Below are 18,357 nucleotides of genomic sequence, written 5' to 3' on the forward strand. Positions count from 1 at the left end.
CTGGAATATGACGTTACATTACAAATGACATAAAATTAGATTACAATTAGATCTTCGGTGCAAATTTTTCGAAGAATTTATTTATTTATTTTTTCTAAATTCTAAAAAAGACTAAATCTCTATTCAAGAATATTACAAATCGGAAACTTCAAAAGTTTTCAGATCAAATGAATAAACGCGTGATATGAGACAGTCGCATTCACCTGAATCCGGGCAAATGCCAATGAGGATGTCAGCATGAGAATAGAATTCCTCCTTCAGTGAAATGACAATGGTTTGAAGATTCTGTGTCTTCTGTCGAATGTACGAAGCCACTTTGCCAATATTGGTATTATCCAGAGCTGCATCAATCTCATCAAGGACGAAAAATGGAGCGGGTTGGTAGCTGTGAATGGCAAATAGTAGCGCTAGAGCAGCAATGGTTTTTTCTCCTCCACTCAAATTTGCCATAGCTTGAAATCTCTTTCCAGGTGCCACACAGTTATAATTGATGCCCCCCAGGTAAGGTTCTTCGGGATTGTCAGGACCCAAATAAGCCTGAGCAGCTTCATTGCGAGCCAGAGATTTGTAGATGCCGTCGATGGCATCAGAGATGTGATTGAAACACTGAATAAATTTATTGGTACGATCATTCTTGACCCTTTCAAATGCTGCCTTGGCCTTCTTTGTCTTCTTCCTGGCATTCTCAAATTCTTCATTGGTCGAAGCCACTTTCTCCGACACCAAATCCAACTTCTGCATAGCCTTCATATTGGGCGTCTGAATACTCTCCAGCAAATCCTGCTTATTCTGCAATTCTTTCTGCAATTCATCATGCTTCTTCTTCACCGCATCAGCATTCCGGGCATCCTTCAAATCTCTCCTCAATTTCCCGTAGTCAATCTCAAGTTGTGCCTCTCGTGCGTACACTATGGTGGTATTTGTTCCAGATGTGGACACATTGTCCCCCTCCTGACCAGGTTGCATGATGTCATTCATATTGCCATTGAGCATTGGAATGACAATATCATCCATTTTGCACTGAAGCAAAATACTATGTTTTTCACTCTTTTTCGTCTCAATCTTTGCCTCTATCGCACTCAATTGTGTACCCAAATTATGCAGCTCCTTGGCCAACTGAGCCACATCTCTGCGTGCCTTGGCCGTATCTGACTCCATCTGATCCACTTGGGTCTTTTTTGCCTGCTTCTCCTGCTTCAACTCCTCAATATGCTTCTTGTCTGACTCAATTTCTGCCCTATAACGCGATTCTGCCTGTTTAAATGTATCCAGAGCATCTTCCTCATCCTGTACTGTCCTCTCCCAGCGCTGGACATTTTTCTTCGTATTCTTACTACGCTCAAAATCCAAATGAGTCATAATCTTGTCAATTTGCTGCTCAAATTCTGCCAATTTCTTGGCTCTTTCCTGCTGCATCACCAATTCACGCTCCTCATATTCCCGGATATTTGTCACTCCAATCCGGCGACAAAAATCCGCATACACGCGATCCTCAACATTGTTCATGTTCACCTTGATCGAAAAAAATAATTCGAAATTTCGAAAAATTCACATAAAAGATCTTAGAAACGTTAGAAACCAAAAACATTTCGAATAAAATTAGCAAAAAAAACTTTAAATCGTGTGTTCTTCTTAATCGAAAATTTATCCGATATTTTTCTGTGAAAAGTTGAATTTTAAAGAAACGTGTTTCAAATTCAAAAACAGAAAACAAGGATGACCGGGGGGCTAATGTAAAGGCACATGTTGGTAATAAAAATACATACATACAAAAAAATACATACATATTTTCCAAAAAAAAACAAAAAAAAAATAATTTAAGCCAATCGTTTTGAATTTGAGCTTAATTAAAAAATCAATAAAAACCTTTTCTAGGACCTTGAGTCTTTAGATATGTTGAAAAAACATTTAGGAACTGTTCCTTTAAGAAATTCTGTTCTTTGCTCCATTTCGGAACTGATTTTGATGGATTTAGTCAAAAACATCTGAGTAATTTTTCTTAGAGGAAATTGCATTTGGCCGAAGAATAATGCTCCAAAAGAAATTTCTTAGACCGAAAAAGGCTATAGATTTTATTTGAAAAATCTGCATAGGGGAAGGTGCCCAGTGCCTATGCTTTACAGGGTCCCAAGAAGCTTCGTAATGACTAGATTTTTCCTATGTTTTTCAATAAATGTGACTCATCGTATATAGGGGAGACCGGGGTAGATTAGCCAGCAAATGAAGCTTTTTTTCGCGCGTGATTTGTGAAAAAATGATAAGGTTTGTCAAATGTTTTTATGTTTCATAAATAGCATTAAGATATTGACTGTATGAAACAGTGTAGTCCAAGGTTCTAAAATCCTTGAGTTTTTCTAGAGAGGATAATGAAAAAAGTATAACACATTGGCCACACTTGCCCCGGCCTGGGTAGATATAGCCACTTTTGGGGTGCTAATTGCCACCAGAATTCCAGACGAAATTTTAAACTGGAGATAGGGGAAAGGCTCATAATTTTGTCCAGTTTCTTATTTTGGACACTTTGAGGATAAAATTGGACACTAAAAATAAATTGATTAAAATAATGGATTTTTATTCCAATATTTGAAGAATAATGAATTCTATATAAATAATTGTTCTTTCTGGAAGATTTTAACACTAAATACGTTAAATTTTGAATATGATTTGAATTAAAATTGCTTTGTTGAAAATTCAGTGTGAGCAATTGCTTACGAGAAATATGACAAAACTTCGTGTTTACTTCAGTCTTATTTAGCTGTGATGAAGTACTAACATTGTTTCTTCGCTTATTTTGAGTGATATTATTGAATATTCATGGAATATTGTGTTGATTCACGTTAGTGGTGATTTATACATTTGACCTGAAGTGAGATTTGCCTTGTGAATTAAATTTTTCGTGTGAAAAATGGGAAATTTTTTAGGACATTTACCAGTGAGGTGATACTCCTTATTTTGGACAGGTCTTTTTCTCACGAAATTTCGTGAAGTTTTAGCTTTTGTGATGACTAGGTTGGACAAATGCCTGGAGAAACAAAGGAGCATTATCTCTACGAACGAGATGTAGCGAGAAATGCCTTGAAAGGCTCCCGGAAAGGCCAGGGAATGAGCGAATCCGCACGTAATTGGAGTACCGAAGTCAACTTACTTAAAGGAATGATATGGAAAGTTTTCGGGGTTTTTGTGATATTCTACGTTTCCTTTACATGACCAGGAAGAGGACTTGGTAAGATTGGTTCATGAAATGAAGAACAATGGGCATCCTATTGATGCGGATTAGCTGTCCAAATTTACAGCCAAGTTGTCCGAATTAATAACCAAGTTGTCCAAAATAAGAGTCAAATTCACCACTACATATCAATTCATTTTTAAACGTATTAAAACTTATTTTAGTAAAACAAAAGACGACAAATAGCTAGCCAAGTTTCTAAACAACCCTTCGGAAAAAAAGAGTATAAGAAAAAAGTCAATTAGTATCGAAAATATCGCACTTCAAACTTGGAACATCGATACTTATAAGTAGACTGGAACAAATTATGAGCCAATTGTCCAACTTGTAACACTATGTCCAACTTGTATCACTTTACCCTAATCCTTTTGGGTTTTTTGTAAGACTTATAAGATTTAACAAAACCAATTTTTTGTTACGTCCTTGCATACGGTTTTTTTTTAACAATAAAGTGAGACAATGTTCCCCCCGAGTTCAAGAAAAAACGATTTATAAAAAAATGTATGAAAACGATCCACCTACCTTTATCTGCTGGATGGTATCCTCGCGTTTTCGCATCCTCTGTTCTATAGCCAAGATCTTTGGCCCAATTGCCGCCAGTTCTGCATCCAATTTAGCCAATTTACGATCATAGTCATCCATAGATTTGTTGCTGGCATCGAGGTCATTCTTGCTGTACTTGAGACGATTCTCCAGTCCCTTGATCTGACTCTCGACAGTCGTTAGTTCTCCCTGCTTGCGAGATTTCTTTTGCAATTCTTTCATCTCCTCATTGAGTTTCTCTTTCTGTGCCTTCAATTGTGCCATGTGCTTATCATCCCATCTTTTAGCTTTTCTGGCCAAATCATGACTCCCGCCAGAGATAATGCCACTCTTCTGATAGAAAGTACCATCTAGTGCTAGGGCATCGTAGCGACTTCTGTCCATCTCATAGGCCACCTTCATGGCATCCTCCGGAGTCTCACAAACCAAAGCATTGTTTGTGGCAAAAAGAACTGCTCGTTCAATTTGAGGCGGATCAAATTTAAGGACATCATAGACAAGTCTGACATTTCGTGGCTCTGAAATATTCCTCAAACGCTCCTTCAGTGGTTTTGCTTGGAGATAGTCAAGCGGAAGGAATGTTTCTACCTCGAGCATTTGTTCCTTGAGAATCTGAATGCATCTACGTGCAGTTTTTTCCGTGTCGACAATAATTGCCTCCATGTACTTGCCCAGGACCTTTGTGATGGCCACATTGTAGCGCTTATGGATGGGCTGACACATATTAATCATGCGATCATATACTCCAGGAACCTCCTTCTTAAACAACTCCACCACTTCCTCCTTCTTCCTCCTTCGAGCATCCTCATGCTTATCCACCTTGGCATCACCAAGTTGCTCCCGAACATCCTCTAGCTCCCGATGGAGCTCAGCAATGCGATCCTTGGACGTCCCAACGTCCGTCTTCAATTCCATCTTAATACGATTCTGCTCCTGCAGAGCCAATTCACTCGATTGAATGTGATCCTCCAGTTTCATCTTCCTCTTGTGAACCTCATCTTTCTCCAATGAGAATTTCTTCATCTGCTCATCAATGTTACTCTTTTTATTCATCTCACTGTCCAGTAAATCCTGATCTGACTTTTGCTCGCGATTCACGGAGTCCAGCTGGGAGAGATACTTAGCCGCTGTAGCATCAGCTGTTTGCTTCAATCGATCATATTCCTCTTGCATCTGATTCTGCTCCATAATCACATTCACTCCACTCTTTCGTGATTGTCCAGTTACTTCATTTTGATAATTCCTCTTTTTCTCCTGAATTGCCGCCAGATCATTCTCCAATTTATCAATGTCCGCCTGATGAGCTTGATCTGCCCTATTGGCCTGATCAAGCGTCTTCTTGGCTGCATCCAATTTATTCTGCGTGTGAGTAACCTTCTCTTTTGCCTTTATAAACACCGGATGCTTTTTACTCATATTCGCCTCCACCTCACGAATATCTTGATCTAATTTAGCCAATTCCCTACTAATCTTTCCACCTTCTTTCTTCTTGTCCTTCAACGCCTCATCAGCCTGTTCCTTCTTCTGTTCGACATTTTGAATCTCCTGCTGCTTTCCCTCAAGTTCCTGATTTAGCGCTACAATATCTTTTTCGCAGTGATGCAATTTGAAGAGATTGTAAATCACCTGCAATTCTGCATATTCGTCCTTGATTTTGGCATATCGATCAGCCTCAAGTTTCTCCAATTTGGCCTCTTTACGTTCAGCTGCTATGCCCTTCTTCTTCTGATACGTGTATTGTGTCTCCTCCTCGGCCATTTGCATCTCATGCTTGGTGCGATTGTAGTCATCTTTGAGTGCACCAGAACCACTGATCTCTTCAAACAGAGTCGTTCGCTCCTTGGCATTCTTCATCGCAATACTCTCAACTGCTCCTTGAAACACCAGGAAATTTCTCGCTTTCACGTTTATACCCAATTTTTCCAGTTCGATGATGTACTTTCCCGAATTTACTGACTGCACATAAAATACCCAAAAAAAAAAACAAAAAAAAGTTGTCTTACAAGAACCAAAATATTTAAAGTCCGCCTATTAATTTGGAAAGATTATTTCTGATTATTGTTTTTAACTCGTTCGTCTCTTTTGGGATTCTGAGTACCCAAAGCAGCATATGAATATTCTATGAAAAACAATGTTTTTTAATTATTCAGAACTGATAAAAATCCGATTCTTGTGGATGATTAAAAACTATAAGGATGTCCAAATGTAAGATATTTTTTGCAGGAGCCCAATGGATTCCTGAGCTTAGATATTTTTGATTAAAAAAAATGGTGAAATTGGCTTGCAGTATATGCTGTGGTCCGGAAAGAGTTAATTTATTTTGTTTTGTGAGAAATATCTAATGGAATATCTATTTTCTTTTTTTCTTTTGTTTTGCAATGAGTTTATGACAACACAATCATAGCGAACAAACTGGGTTTTTCTACATGGTTATTGCTTTTTTACGCCTTCATTGCCTTTTTACACGTGAAAAAAATTGAGGCACCAAACCAATTTTTGCACTACAGTAAAGTCTCCTAAATTAGAACGCTCGGGGGTATTTTTGACATTTCTCACCTCCCAAATTCGAACGATTTTTTCAAAACTAACGAAATTTATGTGAGATTAAATTGTACTTTTGAATTAAATACCCGTACTTTCTCACAAGTCTTAGTTGTAACGGTTGTAACATACTTCCTTTTCATTTTATACGATCATAATGTATGTAAACATTCAGGAAGAAGCACATAAGTATGATTGTTACTCATCCAGAATACGAATTTTTTTAACATAACCCCACAATTGACATTTTGAATCCAAACGTCGGTCGCGTCGTTCGAATTTGAGAGATTCAGATTTGAGAGACTACTGTAATTTGATATTTTTTACGCCTTATGAGACAATATTCTTTAAAAAGAAAATGACATATTAGTAAAATTTTCTGATTATAAGTACCTTGAGAAAAGAGTAAAAAGCAATTGACCGGTCAATTGAGGCGCTGAAACCAAAAAAACTCTAAGTCGTATGCATTTCCCTATTAAAATAGCGTTTTTTTGCTCTGAGCTCCTCAATTGCTTTTTGCTCTTGATTCGAGATGGATTTGGCAAATTTTACTAATAAATTATTTTCTTTTTAATGAATATTGTCTCATAAGGCGTAAAAAATACTCCCTCCGTTCCGAAATAAGTCATACGTTTGGGAAAAAAATGGGATTAAGGAAAAGTTTGTTGGTAAATGTTTTGTGTATCAACAATTATTTCTTGTAAAGAACTATTGCTAAGGTCCCATGGGCGTACCCAGCTAGGAGCAGGGGGGGGGGGGGCAGCTGCCCCCCCCTAGAAGCGTCAAAGAAGACAAAAACAAATGAGAAGTAAAAAATATATATTTGGTTAGCAAAAAAAATTAAGTTTGATCAGTAAAAAAATAAAAATCTTTTTAAAAATGGGCTTAATTTTTCAATCCATCATGATCGAAAGTTGCATGAAAATTCTACTGCTTTTAAAGTTGTAAATTTAGTCACTTCTCAAATTTGATGTTTTACTGCTCGTTTGTAGTGTCAATACAAGAAGAAGCTTATAGAAATTCAAAAACAATTAAGAGCCCAATAGAAGGGGGGCAGGGCAAGGCTGTTGCCCTACTCTACATTGAAAAATTAAAAAAAGCGTAAAAAAGGGCAAATATTTCGTAACTCATTTTGATTTCTTTTTATAACGTAGTTTCAGTAATAAATTTATTCAGTAATATATTTTTTGAAAAGAAAGAAGTCACGTAATCTTTTTCATAGAATAAAAGGATATTTAAGGATTTATAACGAAAATATAAAAAGCCACGCATAAAGTAAAAACAGCGGTTTAGAATTTGTTTTAGAAAAGTCGTACTTGAGACCTCTAAAAATCGTTTTTAGCACCAAGAAAAGTTTATTTAAAGCCATCAAATGGAGCAGTCAGACGTGAAATTTAAGAATACGTAATTAAAGCTGAGGTCGTATATTGACTTTGAACTTTGATCTGTTGAGGGCTATGCGGGTCAAAAAAGCTGAAAATAGCATATTTTCTAACTTTTTTTCTCAACATAATAAAAATGCTATTTAATTCAAGCTCCTAGGCTTATAAAAGCATAACACTTAAACTGTATTTTTTGACAATTGTATTAAAAAAATAAAAATATGGCCGTTGGACCCGATTGCCGGAAAGGTTTATTAAAAAAAACTACTTTTCGTTAATACCTAACAATTATTCAGAGTAGATTCATCTGACCTCAAAAAACCAATTATTTCCTGTTAGTACATGAGTTAAACCCGTACTTGAACTTGATGATTAAAAAAATGGATTTTTGGGAAAATTTAATACAAAAAATATGATTTTCAGCGTATTTTGCACTACATTTCGTCTTGCAAAATAAATTGTTATCAAAGCTGCAATGGGAAAAAAAATTTTACGTTAGATTAATCTACTCTGTGAGAGTAATCGTGACTACCGAAAATTAAGTTTTCTTCAAAAAGACGTTTCCAAATATTAGGTGCCAATCGTGGCAAGTTCCAAGTGCTAAAGTCAGGGGCATGACGTTTCCTATGTTTCCCATATGTTTCTAGCGTGCCGAAAAAACTTTTGAGTTTATTAGCTATTTTCTGTCATTGTAGAATCAATTATCAAATAATACAAATACAGAATAAAAGCCAATTTAATATAGATTAGGCAACCGAAAACCCCAAATTTGCAACCTACGTAGTTTTGAAGATATCTCATGAAATGTGTACGAAAACAGGAAAAAAATTTTACTAAAACTGGTCGCATTTTTGAGAGCTAATGTCACCCCCCTGGCTAAAGTTTTAAAATTGTTAATTGAAAATTTGAAAAAATGCAGTTAAAAAATGTTGTATTTTTACATAGTTAAGAGCTTAAATTGAATTAATTTTATTACGTTGACAAAAATGAAAGAAAACATGCTGATTTTAGGCTGCGTGATCCATGTAACCCCTTAAGGGGTTACGTGGGTCAAACAATCTAAAAACAGCATATTTTTCTCTAAAATTTTTGCAACATAATAAAAAGTTTATGTAATTCGAGCTCTTACGGTGCTATTACACTAGGATTTTCACAATTTAATTTTAAATTGAACTCAGCAAATTGAGTATTAAAATTGCGAGAACCACTGCGAGAAACCCTATCTTATGTTTTTTATTTTTCAATTTATAAAAAAATTTAATTGAGAAAAAAATGTGTTTTCATTTAATTTAAATCTTGCGTAATTTATGGGACACCATATAGAATAAATTATGATCAAACATAAAATTCTTCGTTCGAGGACTAGTTTAATTCATCACCTAACAGAAAATATTTGCATTGTTAATATCAGATAATATGGCCCAATAGCTGAATTTTGAAAATTTTTGAAATAAAATTCAGAAAATATAGTTTAAATGTTGATTTTTTTATGCCTAAAGGCCTCTACACATTGGGAGCAATTTTCGTCAAAAATTGCATTTTTGACAGAATTTTGACAGTTCTGCCCACAGCAGTGCAGACAATTTTCTTCAAAAATGAAATTTTTGGCGAAAATTGCTCCCAATGTGTAGAGGCCTTAAGGACTTGGCTTATATTTTTTTTATTATGCTGGAAAAGAAATTTGGAAAAAAATTCAGCTTTTTAGTCTTCTTGACCCTCGTAACCCTTAAGTAAATTTTCATTAAATAAAAATGGTAAAACTGGAAATTTTCAAAAGCATACCATTAATTCTCTAAAGACTGATAGTCCTTTGGATGGAATGGGATTCGAATCCGGGTCACTTAGGGCCCAAACAAACTCAGGCTGATCCTCGAGAATATTTAGCCTGTGAAATTTTAGCAATAAAGCTTCATCCCAAACTGTCATTAACTTAGGGCTTAGAATCATCAGTTAGAGATCCTGTGCATAAATTCCTAATACTTTATTATAGAATTTTTAAGGCTAGATACTCTCGAGGATCAGCCTGGGTCTATTTGGGCCTTTATACATAATAGAACGAATGCTCTATTGCTTGACCCATTTTGTACCAAAAAGAAAATTTACATATTAAAAAGATTTCTAGATCTAGACTGGATTCTAGATTTTCGTAAAATAATAAGTTGTCAAGCTGCTTATTTTGTCTAAATTTCTAAGTAAGATTACGTTCATTTTCGATAATGAACGTACATGGGGCATATGCTGCATATATTCTCTTCATCTTTTCTTGGAAAAGCATAACTATTTCACAAAATCAAAATCTTATTCAACTGGAAATCACAATTAAAAAAATACTCCTGTTTTTGCTTTGTCCCATCTATACATCCCTTACAAATGTTCTCTCTAAGAATTGCGAGGAAAACGTCAAATATTACAGACTTTTATGAATTGGGAGATATTGAAGCCTAAATAATGAAGTTATAGTGATTTTCTTTTGGAAGGCAAATTTTTTTAAATGACAAATTAAAGGAAAATGACACGCATTTACGGTAGTTAAAGTTTTGGCAAAATTTTCCAGCAAACTCCAGAATAATGACACTAATATGAATAAGCAAAAAAAAAAAAACAACGATTATATGAATTATAGAAAAATAATGTCGATCAGATAGCTTGGACGATAATCTAACAACCGAGCATTTTTCTTAAAGTCTGTACTATTTTGTTAAAATGATTTTAGTAATTTGACTTTTCTGCTCACTGGTGCTTTTAAGTATAAGTAGACCGCTATGTGTATCTGCCACTTCCCCGTCTTTCGAATTCTAATCTTGCCTCCTTCGACCCTAGCTGAAATCTTGAGTACATCATAGTTAATCAACTTTAGTCTATCCTGTCCTAAGGTTTACTCATTTTTCCTAAGGTACCTAAGGCTCACATTTCTTGGCCTCAATTCTGAGACCAAGATCAAGATCAAGATCCAGAAAAGTTCAAGATTTTGGTATTCTGAAATCAAAAAATCAAGATCATCAAGATGTCAAATCTGTCAAATGTCTTGGAATCTTGAAATCCAAGACACAAACCGTGTGGATATCAAGATTTGAAATTCTGGAACCAATATTTCAAGATTTAAAGACGTCAAATTTCTTGTTTTCTTGAAATAATTCCAAGAACCTCTCGGAGGTGCTTGGAATTTTCAAGATACTAACAATTTTAAAAGTTTCATGCGGAAATTGTTTTTGATGAGGAATATTTCTATAAAGAGATGATACAAGAAGAGAAAATGACTATGAAAAATGCTATATTTGGTCTTGTAATTTAATCGTAATGGTACATATTTCTAGATGTACGTTTCGAAGTACAACACCCTGAAAATACCTGCAAAAGAATCACATCTTGAATAAGCATTTTAGGGTTTTCACATGTCACAAGTTTTGTTTGCACTTCTTTTATTCCCAATTATGGACTGTATTATACTATTTAATACAACATATAATTAATTTTTCTAATTTATACGGCGAAATTTCATCAAATTCGACAAAAAATTTAAGATATTTGTCAGAAGTGACGTGTCGTTAAAGTGTGGAAAATCTTGAAATCTTGGTTCTTAGCTAAGACATTTTAAGTTCCATTAATGTTACGCGTTAGAATATAAAATCTTGATCTTGGAAATATTTGACAGCTTGAAATTTTGATCTTGATCTCGGTCTCAGAATTGAGCCCCTTAACTCTGAAGATCGCTTTATACTTTTTGATTTATGGCGTCTACACACTAGTAGAAATTTCTTTAAAAAATGCCTTTTTAAAGAAAATTTCCCCTATCCTTATAGGCAGAAACGTGAGAATTGTTTAAAAAAGGCATTTTTTAAAAAAATTCTACTAGTGTGTAGACGCCATTATACAAAAATTATAATTTTTAATTTTGAAAATTTAGGGAAATTATATCTAGTTTTACAGAACTGAACTTTTAAAGATAACTGCAACTATTTTATATAAATCTTTCATTTATTAAGCCACTGTTTGAAAACTTTTGTACTCTTATGCGAATAAGTTTAGAAATGTTGAGAAATAATGTTACTTGGGTATAATGAATTTTTTGCTCCTTTTTTCTATAAATTCAAATACATTTGAAAACTCACCGATCCGTTGATTTTGTAGTCGGATGATGATCCCATAACAGATCTCTGGAAGTTGATCCTGCTACCATCAGAAAGGAGGAATTTGGCAGTGACTGAACAAGAATTGGCCACAGGCCTCCCAATGGCAGCTCCGTGAATCAAATCGCTAAGGCGTTTCACACGGAGCACACTGGTCTTCTCTCCCATCACGAAACTGATGGCATCCATGAAGTTGGACTTTCCTGGACAAAGAATAGTTAAGTATTTAGTAGTCACAAAATAATTTTATATAGTTTTCTTGGCAAAAAATAATCAACCCGATCCATTTGGTCCGATGACAGCTGTGAATTCTTTTAGAGGTCCAATACACACATTTCCCTTGTAGGACTTGAAATTGTCCATCTCAATGAACTCCAGGAACGCACTCATTTTCTGATTTTCACCTTTTTACACAGTTTTATTCAATATATTGAAGATTTCCTCAAATTTTCTTCAGACGCCTCCTATGGCGGCATTTGTTTTTGCTTTTGTCGTACAGTCTTCTTCTTCTTTTTCTTCGCGCCTCACTGGATATGTCAAAAGTTTTCGACATTAAATTCTTCCAGTCATTGCGAAGCGAATAAAATAGACTAAAATTAAGAATTGTTTATTGTGTTTTATAAGCTTGAATTTAAATAGAAATTTGTAATAGTTTTGTGAAATAATAAAAGTGTTTTCACACTGAAACGGTAAAGTATCATAATCAATCATCATAATAATATTTCATTGGCAATTTTACAAGAAATTTGCCCCTAAACAGGTGTTTGTTTCTATTATTTTACAAGTCCACAAAAAATACAGAACAGTGAACTAATTCAGTAAATTTAATTTAATTTTATAATTTTTCATATTATAATAGCCCTCAAGACTTCTTGTAAGACGTTCTTTAGTTTTTTACACCACATTATCTTACCACCTTTACCCCCTTATACCCATAAAATACTTATTATTTTTTGTTACCTGCTCAAAAAAAGTTAACGTTGTAATGATTGTAATGCTTATTTAATTATTTGTTGTAAAATACAGTAGACTCTCTCAAATTCGGTCATATGGGACCGAAATGTCAGCCGAATTAGACAGAAATTCGGGCGACAAATTTTTGGAAATGCAACGATTTTTTATTCATGTGCATATACACTGAGAGAAATCCGAAAAAGTTAAAATAACATTCCGGAAATGTTAATTTTACCCTGCAGTATTGATCCGAAATCGGTGTAAATATTACCTTTTTTAGGTGTATTCGGGGTTAAAGATACCCTTTTTCATGTTAATTTTACCCTTAATAGGGTGTAAAATTAACATTAAAAAATGTTGATATAATTTTACACCTAAAAAGTGTTAAATTTATGAGGAAAAAATGTTAATCGCACCCTCTTTTTTTCTCAGTGTAGATATTGAGCTTACATACTCAATTGCATGAAAATCCATCAATAATGCAAAATCACATCAAAACTAAGACAAACCATGCCAAATTTGAGCACATTTGATTCATTTGATAATCATAATCAAACTTGAAAAATGATAACATACTTTTTTCAAATGTAACCGCTGCCCGAATTAAAAAGTAGCCCGATCTTAAAAGAGCCGAATTTGCGAGAGTCTACTCCTACTGTAAAGCAGCACCCTAAAAACATCATTCTTTTTTTTTTTAAATTTCATGACATGTCATATAATATGGATTAAGCGGTCTTCAGACTAGAGGTTTAGCCCAGTTCCCGTAGGTCTTAAAATCCTAAATAACGTGCAATTAATTGCTTTTAAACCTAATATTAAACCTAATAGGTTATTTATCTTTTATAATCCACTCCTAAGTTAAATTTTCCCAAAAAAATCATGATTGATAAGAAATTAGAGCAGTAAAGCCATTTGGCTAAGCCTTAGGTCTGAAGCCCGTATATATATATATATTTATTTCAAAAATTCGGTTTGATGCATGTCTTACAGAAGAGTTAGTTAGAGATAGAATATATAATTCCTTACAGCTATTGAAACAGAAAATAGCAATATCGTAAATAGATAAAGATAGACGTAGGATGCTAGAAATTAACTAGTTTAAAGAAAATTGAAGCATAGCTAAAGAGAATAAAAAATAGAAGAAGAAAAAAGCTTTACAGCAAAAAACTTCAAGAAAAAAAAAAAGAAAATAATATTTAGAATTGTATACATCGGTAATTGAGTATTTAAAAAATATATAAAATAAAAAATATTAGAGTAGTAGTGAGGGAAAGACCCCGGAAGCGGTCAAGGCCCAGTCGACCCGTCGGAACCAATCGCGCCCTGTCATCCCAGCACCAATAACATAATAGTGAGGAGGAAGAAATGCAGGTCAGACCAGAGTCGATCTGATTCCTCCACCCGAGACGCCGGACCACTAAGAGGCAGTGTAGGCCCGACAGTACCTCGCCACACTGACAGGGGCCACCAGAGACTATACCTTCACAAAGTGAGGGGAAAAGAGGGCGGAAACCCCCCGAATAGGGGTAGTCTGTGGATTACTCTCAGCGTACCCTCCACAACTGGCAGCAAACACCTACACAGCGCCCCGCGACCAACGCCTCAGCTTCCGAATACAGACGGCACTCGACTGACCCAAAAGCGACTTCCTTCTATAATGATAAGTCTTGTATTAATTTGCTTGGATTATTAGGCAAATCAGTTAAAAATTTATCTTTGAGCTTACAAATTTCCTTGCGCAAGGGAGAGACTTTGGCAGCACTGTACATCCAATGATTAGGATAGTTGAATGGCAGATTGAGAATTAATCTAAGAACTTTGTTCTCAACTACTTGAATTTTGTTGGTGTGGGTTTCCGCGCAATTCCCCCAGACCACGCTGGAGTACAAAATAATGCCTCGGAAAACCATGTTGAAAAGGAAAAGTTTATTTTTAGTATGGAGATAGGATTTACGGTTGATAAGAGGATAGAGGGTACGGATAAGTGTAAGAGCCTTCGAGGCGGTAGCTTCACAGTGACTTTTCCAAGTTAAAGCCCTATCGAGAGTGAGGCCTAGATATTTAATATTTTTGGACCACTCAATATTCTCATTCATGATCCTTAAAGAAGAATTAGGAAGATATTTAGGGCTACGCCGTCTGGTAAAGTAGACGGCTTGAGTTTTGGAGGGATTAATTTTCATCTTCCAAGTTTTGCAGTAACTCACCAAGTTGTCAGAATCATTGGACAGTGTTTTAGAAACTTTATCGGGATTTTTGGAAGTGAAATATATACAAATGTCGTCCGCAAAAATGGCGATAGAGCATAGTTTAATAGCCGTTCTGATGTCATAAGAGAAAATGTTAAAAAGGGTGGGGCTCAAAGTGCTACCTTGAGGTACACCAGCTGGAATAGTTAAGTTTCTGGAAGTAGAATTGTTGAATTTAGTGTAAAAATTTCTTTCAGACAGGAAGGACTTAATAATTTTAACTATATAAAATGGAAATTTGTTGATGAGCATTTTGTAAACAAGTGCGTCGTGCCATACGGTGTCGAAGCATTTCTCCATATCAAAAGCCACTAGACCAGTGGAACTTCTACTTTTAAAGCCATTCCTGATACTATTGGTAACTCGAAGAAGTTGGTGAGTAGTAGAGTGCTTGGCTCGAAACCCAAACTGCTCATCACAAATAATTTTGTGCGTCTCAAGAAATAAATTGATTCTGGAAAGAATAATTCTTTCAAACATTTTAGCTAGAACACTTAAAAGACTAATAGGACGGAAATTGATTGGGTTGGAAAGATCCTTGCCAGGTTTAGGAATAGGAATGACTACAGCCAATTTCCAAGCGTTGGGGAAGTACCCAATCACTAAGCAGGAGTTAAATATCAACGTGATAAAGGCAATTGCACGAGCTGCAAGGTTTTTAACAGGAATAGTTGCTATTTGATCATGGCCAGGAGCTTTTCGAGGTTTAAGAGAGCGAATAACAGTTGATACTTCTTGGACATCAGTTTTGAGAACTTCAACCTCTTTGATAGAGATTGCTTTGATGAGACAAGCCGCCGAGCAAACCTTCCTCTCCACATCAGGATTGGACTTTGAATTTGACGTTAAATTATGAGATTTCAAAAAAGTATCTGCAAGCACAGACGCTTTTTCTGAATCAGAGGTAATAAGATTACCATCCTGCGTAAAAGGGGGAATAAACGTTCGTTTATTTCTCAGTTTTCGTGCAGCTTTCCAGAATTGTACGCTATTAGGGGTGAAGCTGCGGATCTTTTCATTCCATTTCTGGTTACGTTCTTCAGTAATGGTTTTCTTAATTGTTTTGTTTAAAAAAGTTAAAAATATTTTTGAAGAATTTTCTCTCCTACGAATCCATAACCTACGGACGTAATTTCTATATGAGATTAACTGCTTCACTTTATCGGATAAGGAAAATTCCGAATTGCTGGGAAGATCGTTAGCTGGTACAGCTCTTTGAACACCATTTTGAATAGCTAGGGTAAGGCTTGACACAGCCCGGTCTACATCAACTGAAGAGGGGAGCAGGTGATTATTATTAAAGGTAGGAAGGGATGAAACAACTGTGTTATTAAAAAGTGCCCAATTAGCTTTCGGAAAATTAAGTGACTTAACAACATTCTTTGACCTAGAATGATCAAAATTAAAACAAAATGTCACAGGAAAATGATCCGATGAAAGTTCATTAATGGATTGCATATTTGAAATGGCCTGGGGGTTTCTAGTAAGGCCAATATCAATCGTTGATGGAAAAGTACGAGAAGTTTGATGGGGAAAGTAAGTTGGAGAAGGAGGGAAAAGGATATGGAGATCCGAGCTGGTTAACGCTGAGTACAGAATAGAGCCGGTTTTATTGGCTCTAGTGCAATTCCACGCCCTATGTTTGGCGTTCAAGTCCCCACAGATAAGAATATTTCCCTTAAATTGAGAAAGGTTCTCCAAATCATCTTTAAAAGCAAGAAGGGAGTTAGAGTTTAATTTTGTTCCCGGAAAGTAGACTGAAAACATATTAACCGTACCTTTATCACCAAAGACAGTAATGCCAATAGCCTCTATTGCATTTGTTGATATATTGTGTATTTGATCAAATTTCAAATTATTATTAATAATGATGGCTACCCCACCACCAATTCTTTTGTCTCTATCTTTACGAATGATTTTATAATGTGGGATATCTAGCATCCGGTCAGGAGAAAGCCACGTTTCCGATAGGAAACAGATATCGACTTTATGGTTAACTAGAAAATTAGAAAACTCTGAAATTTTTGGCTGTATACTTTGACTGTTCCAAATCATGCACGTTAGACAATTAATCATCAATATACTTAACGATAATACTGAACATCAGCTGAAGTTGATCAATTTTGCTACGGCAGTTGCGGAGGCCAGTGAGAAGTTCCAAGGAGATATCCAGAAGCTCCTGTGAATTGAAGAGATTCGACTGATCATCTGCTTGGCTGCCCTTCCAGCGATGAGGTATTTGGCGAGCATTTTGATTTGAAGATTGCCTTTGAGGATTTCCAGGCTGATTATAGATGCTACTATTTCTATCAAAATTACTTTGAGGTATGGAGTTTGTAGTCTGAGATGGTAAGCTGCGTGCTTGATTTTTTCCTGATTGAGAACTTCCAGGTCTAGGCTGTAGAATCTCATTCTTGGGTTGACTCTGAAGATTAGAGGTTTTGTTGGGTCCTCTGATTTCATTTGAATTAAGGATCCTACGATTTGAGGGTGCGGGAAGCACAGGGAAATCATCCATACTAGAAGGTAGCGGAGGGACAGAAAGGCGCACTTCTGAAGGGTTCAATGAAGGGCCAGGTTGGCGATTTTTGTTGCTGCGGGCGTTTCTCATTCGGATGAAGTTATCGCGTGCTGGACAAGATAAATCGTTTGCAAGATGGTTGCCATTGCAGTTTCTGCATTTGACCTGAGTATTTGGCGAGCACTTTTCTGTGTTGTGCGAACCTCCACATCTTCCACATCGTGTCTTCATTCTGCAATTCCGGGAACCATGACCGTAAAGAAAGCAATTCTCGCAGAGGGTAGGGCCCCTGGGTTTCTGTTTGTAGTACTCCCAAGAAATTTTTGTGTTGTACAAGTATTGAATTTTCCTAAGCTCTCGAATATTTGTAGAACCTTTGTCAAAGGAAATGACGTAGAGGCAATGATTGGAAAATCTTTTATTCTTGGGTGGAATTTTGGCAATTTCAATTGGTTGAAGGCCGTAGATTTCAGAAATTTCTGCCTTAATATCATCCTCTACACCAGCAAAATCGGGCAGCCCAGAAATAAGAAATTTCTTGGGAGGAATAGCTCTCACATCATGTGAGTAAAACTGACGATTACTGCTTTTAAACTCTCTTAGAATTTTCCCGTAAGTCATCATGTCTTTTGTGGTAATTTTTACGCCAACAGACATGTATTTAAATATCACACGATCAGAAAATTTTTTCCTCAACCCACTGATGATTGATTGCACACAATTCTCATCATTATGCAGCACAATAGGCGGTGGACGAATGTGTGAGTTTTGAGCTTCACTTTGCATTACAGCATCGTTATCACTTTCACTGTTA

At 35.8% G+C, this 18,357-nt stretch overlaps 2 protein-coding genes across 3 annotated transcripts in view; one reads left to right on the plus strand and one right to left on the minus strand.

The window, feature by feature from the left end:
- Positions 1 to 76: 76 nt before the first annotated feature.
- LOC129799371 (structural maintenance of chromosomes protein 1A) lies at positions 77 to 12,857 on the minus strand. The gene is made up of 5 exons (XM_055843191.1): positions 12,780 to 12,857; positions 12,098 to 12,409; positions 11,802 to 12,022; positions 3,749 to 5,725; positions 77 to 1,512 (listed from the first exon to the last, which is right to left on the minus strand). The coding sequence occupies exons 2-5, from the start codon at positions 12,207 to 12,209 to the stop codon at positions 133 to 135; spliced, it is 3,690 nt and encodes a 1,229-aa protein (XP_055699166.1). The 5' UTR covers positions 12,210 to 12,409; positions 12,780 to 12,857; the 3' UTR covers positions 77 to 132.
- Positions 12,349 to 18,357, plus strand: part of LOC129799373 (uncharacterized) — a 30,218-nt gene continuing 24,209 nt past the window's right edge. The window contains exon 1 of one of the 2 annotated variants that reach the window (XM_055843197.1): positions 12,349 to 12,508. The gene's annotated coding sequence lies outside the window, so the exon portion shown is untranslated. The remainder of the gene's footprint in view (positions 12,509 to 18,357) is intronic. The other variant, XM_055843195.1, reaches the window with a different exon arrangement.

This window comes from Phlebotomus papatasi, chromosome 1, assembly GCF_024763615.1.
Source record: "Phlebotomus papatasi isolate M1 chromosome 1, Ppap_2.1, whole genome shotgun sequence".
Classification (NCBI taxonomy): Eukaryota; Metazoa; Arthropoda; class Insecta; order Diptera; family Psychodidae; genus Phlebotomus; species Phlebotomus papatasi.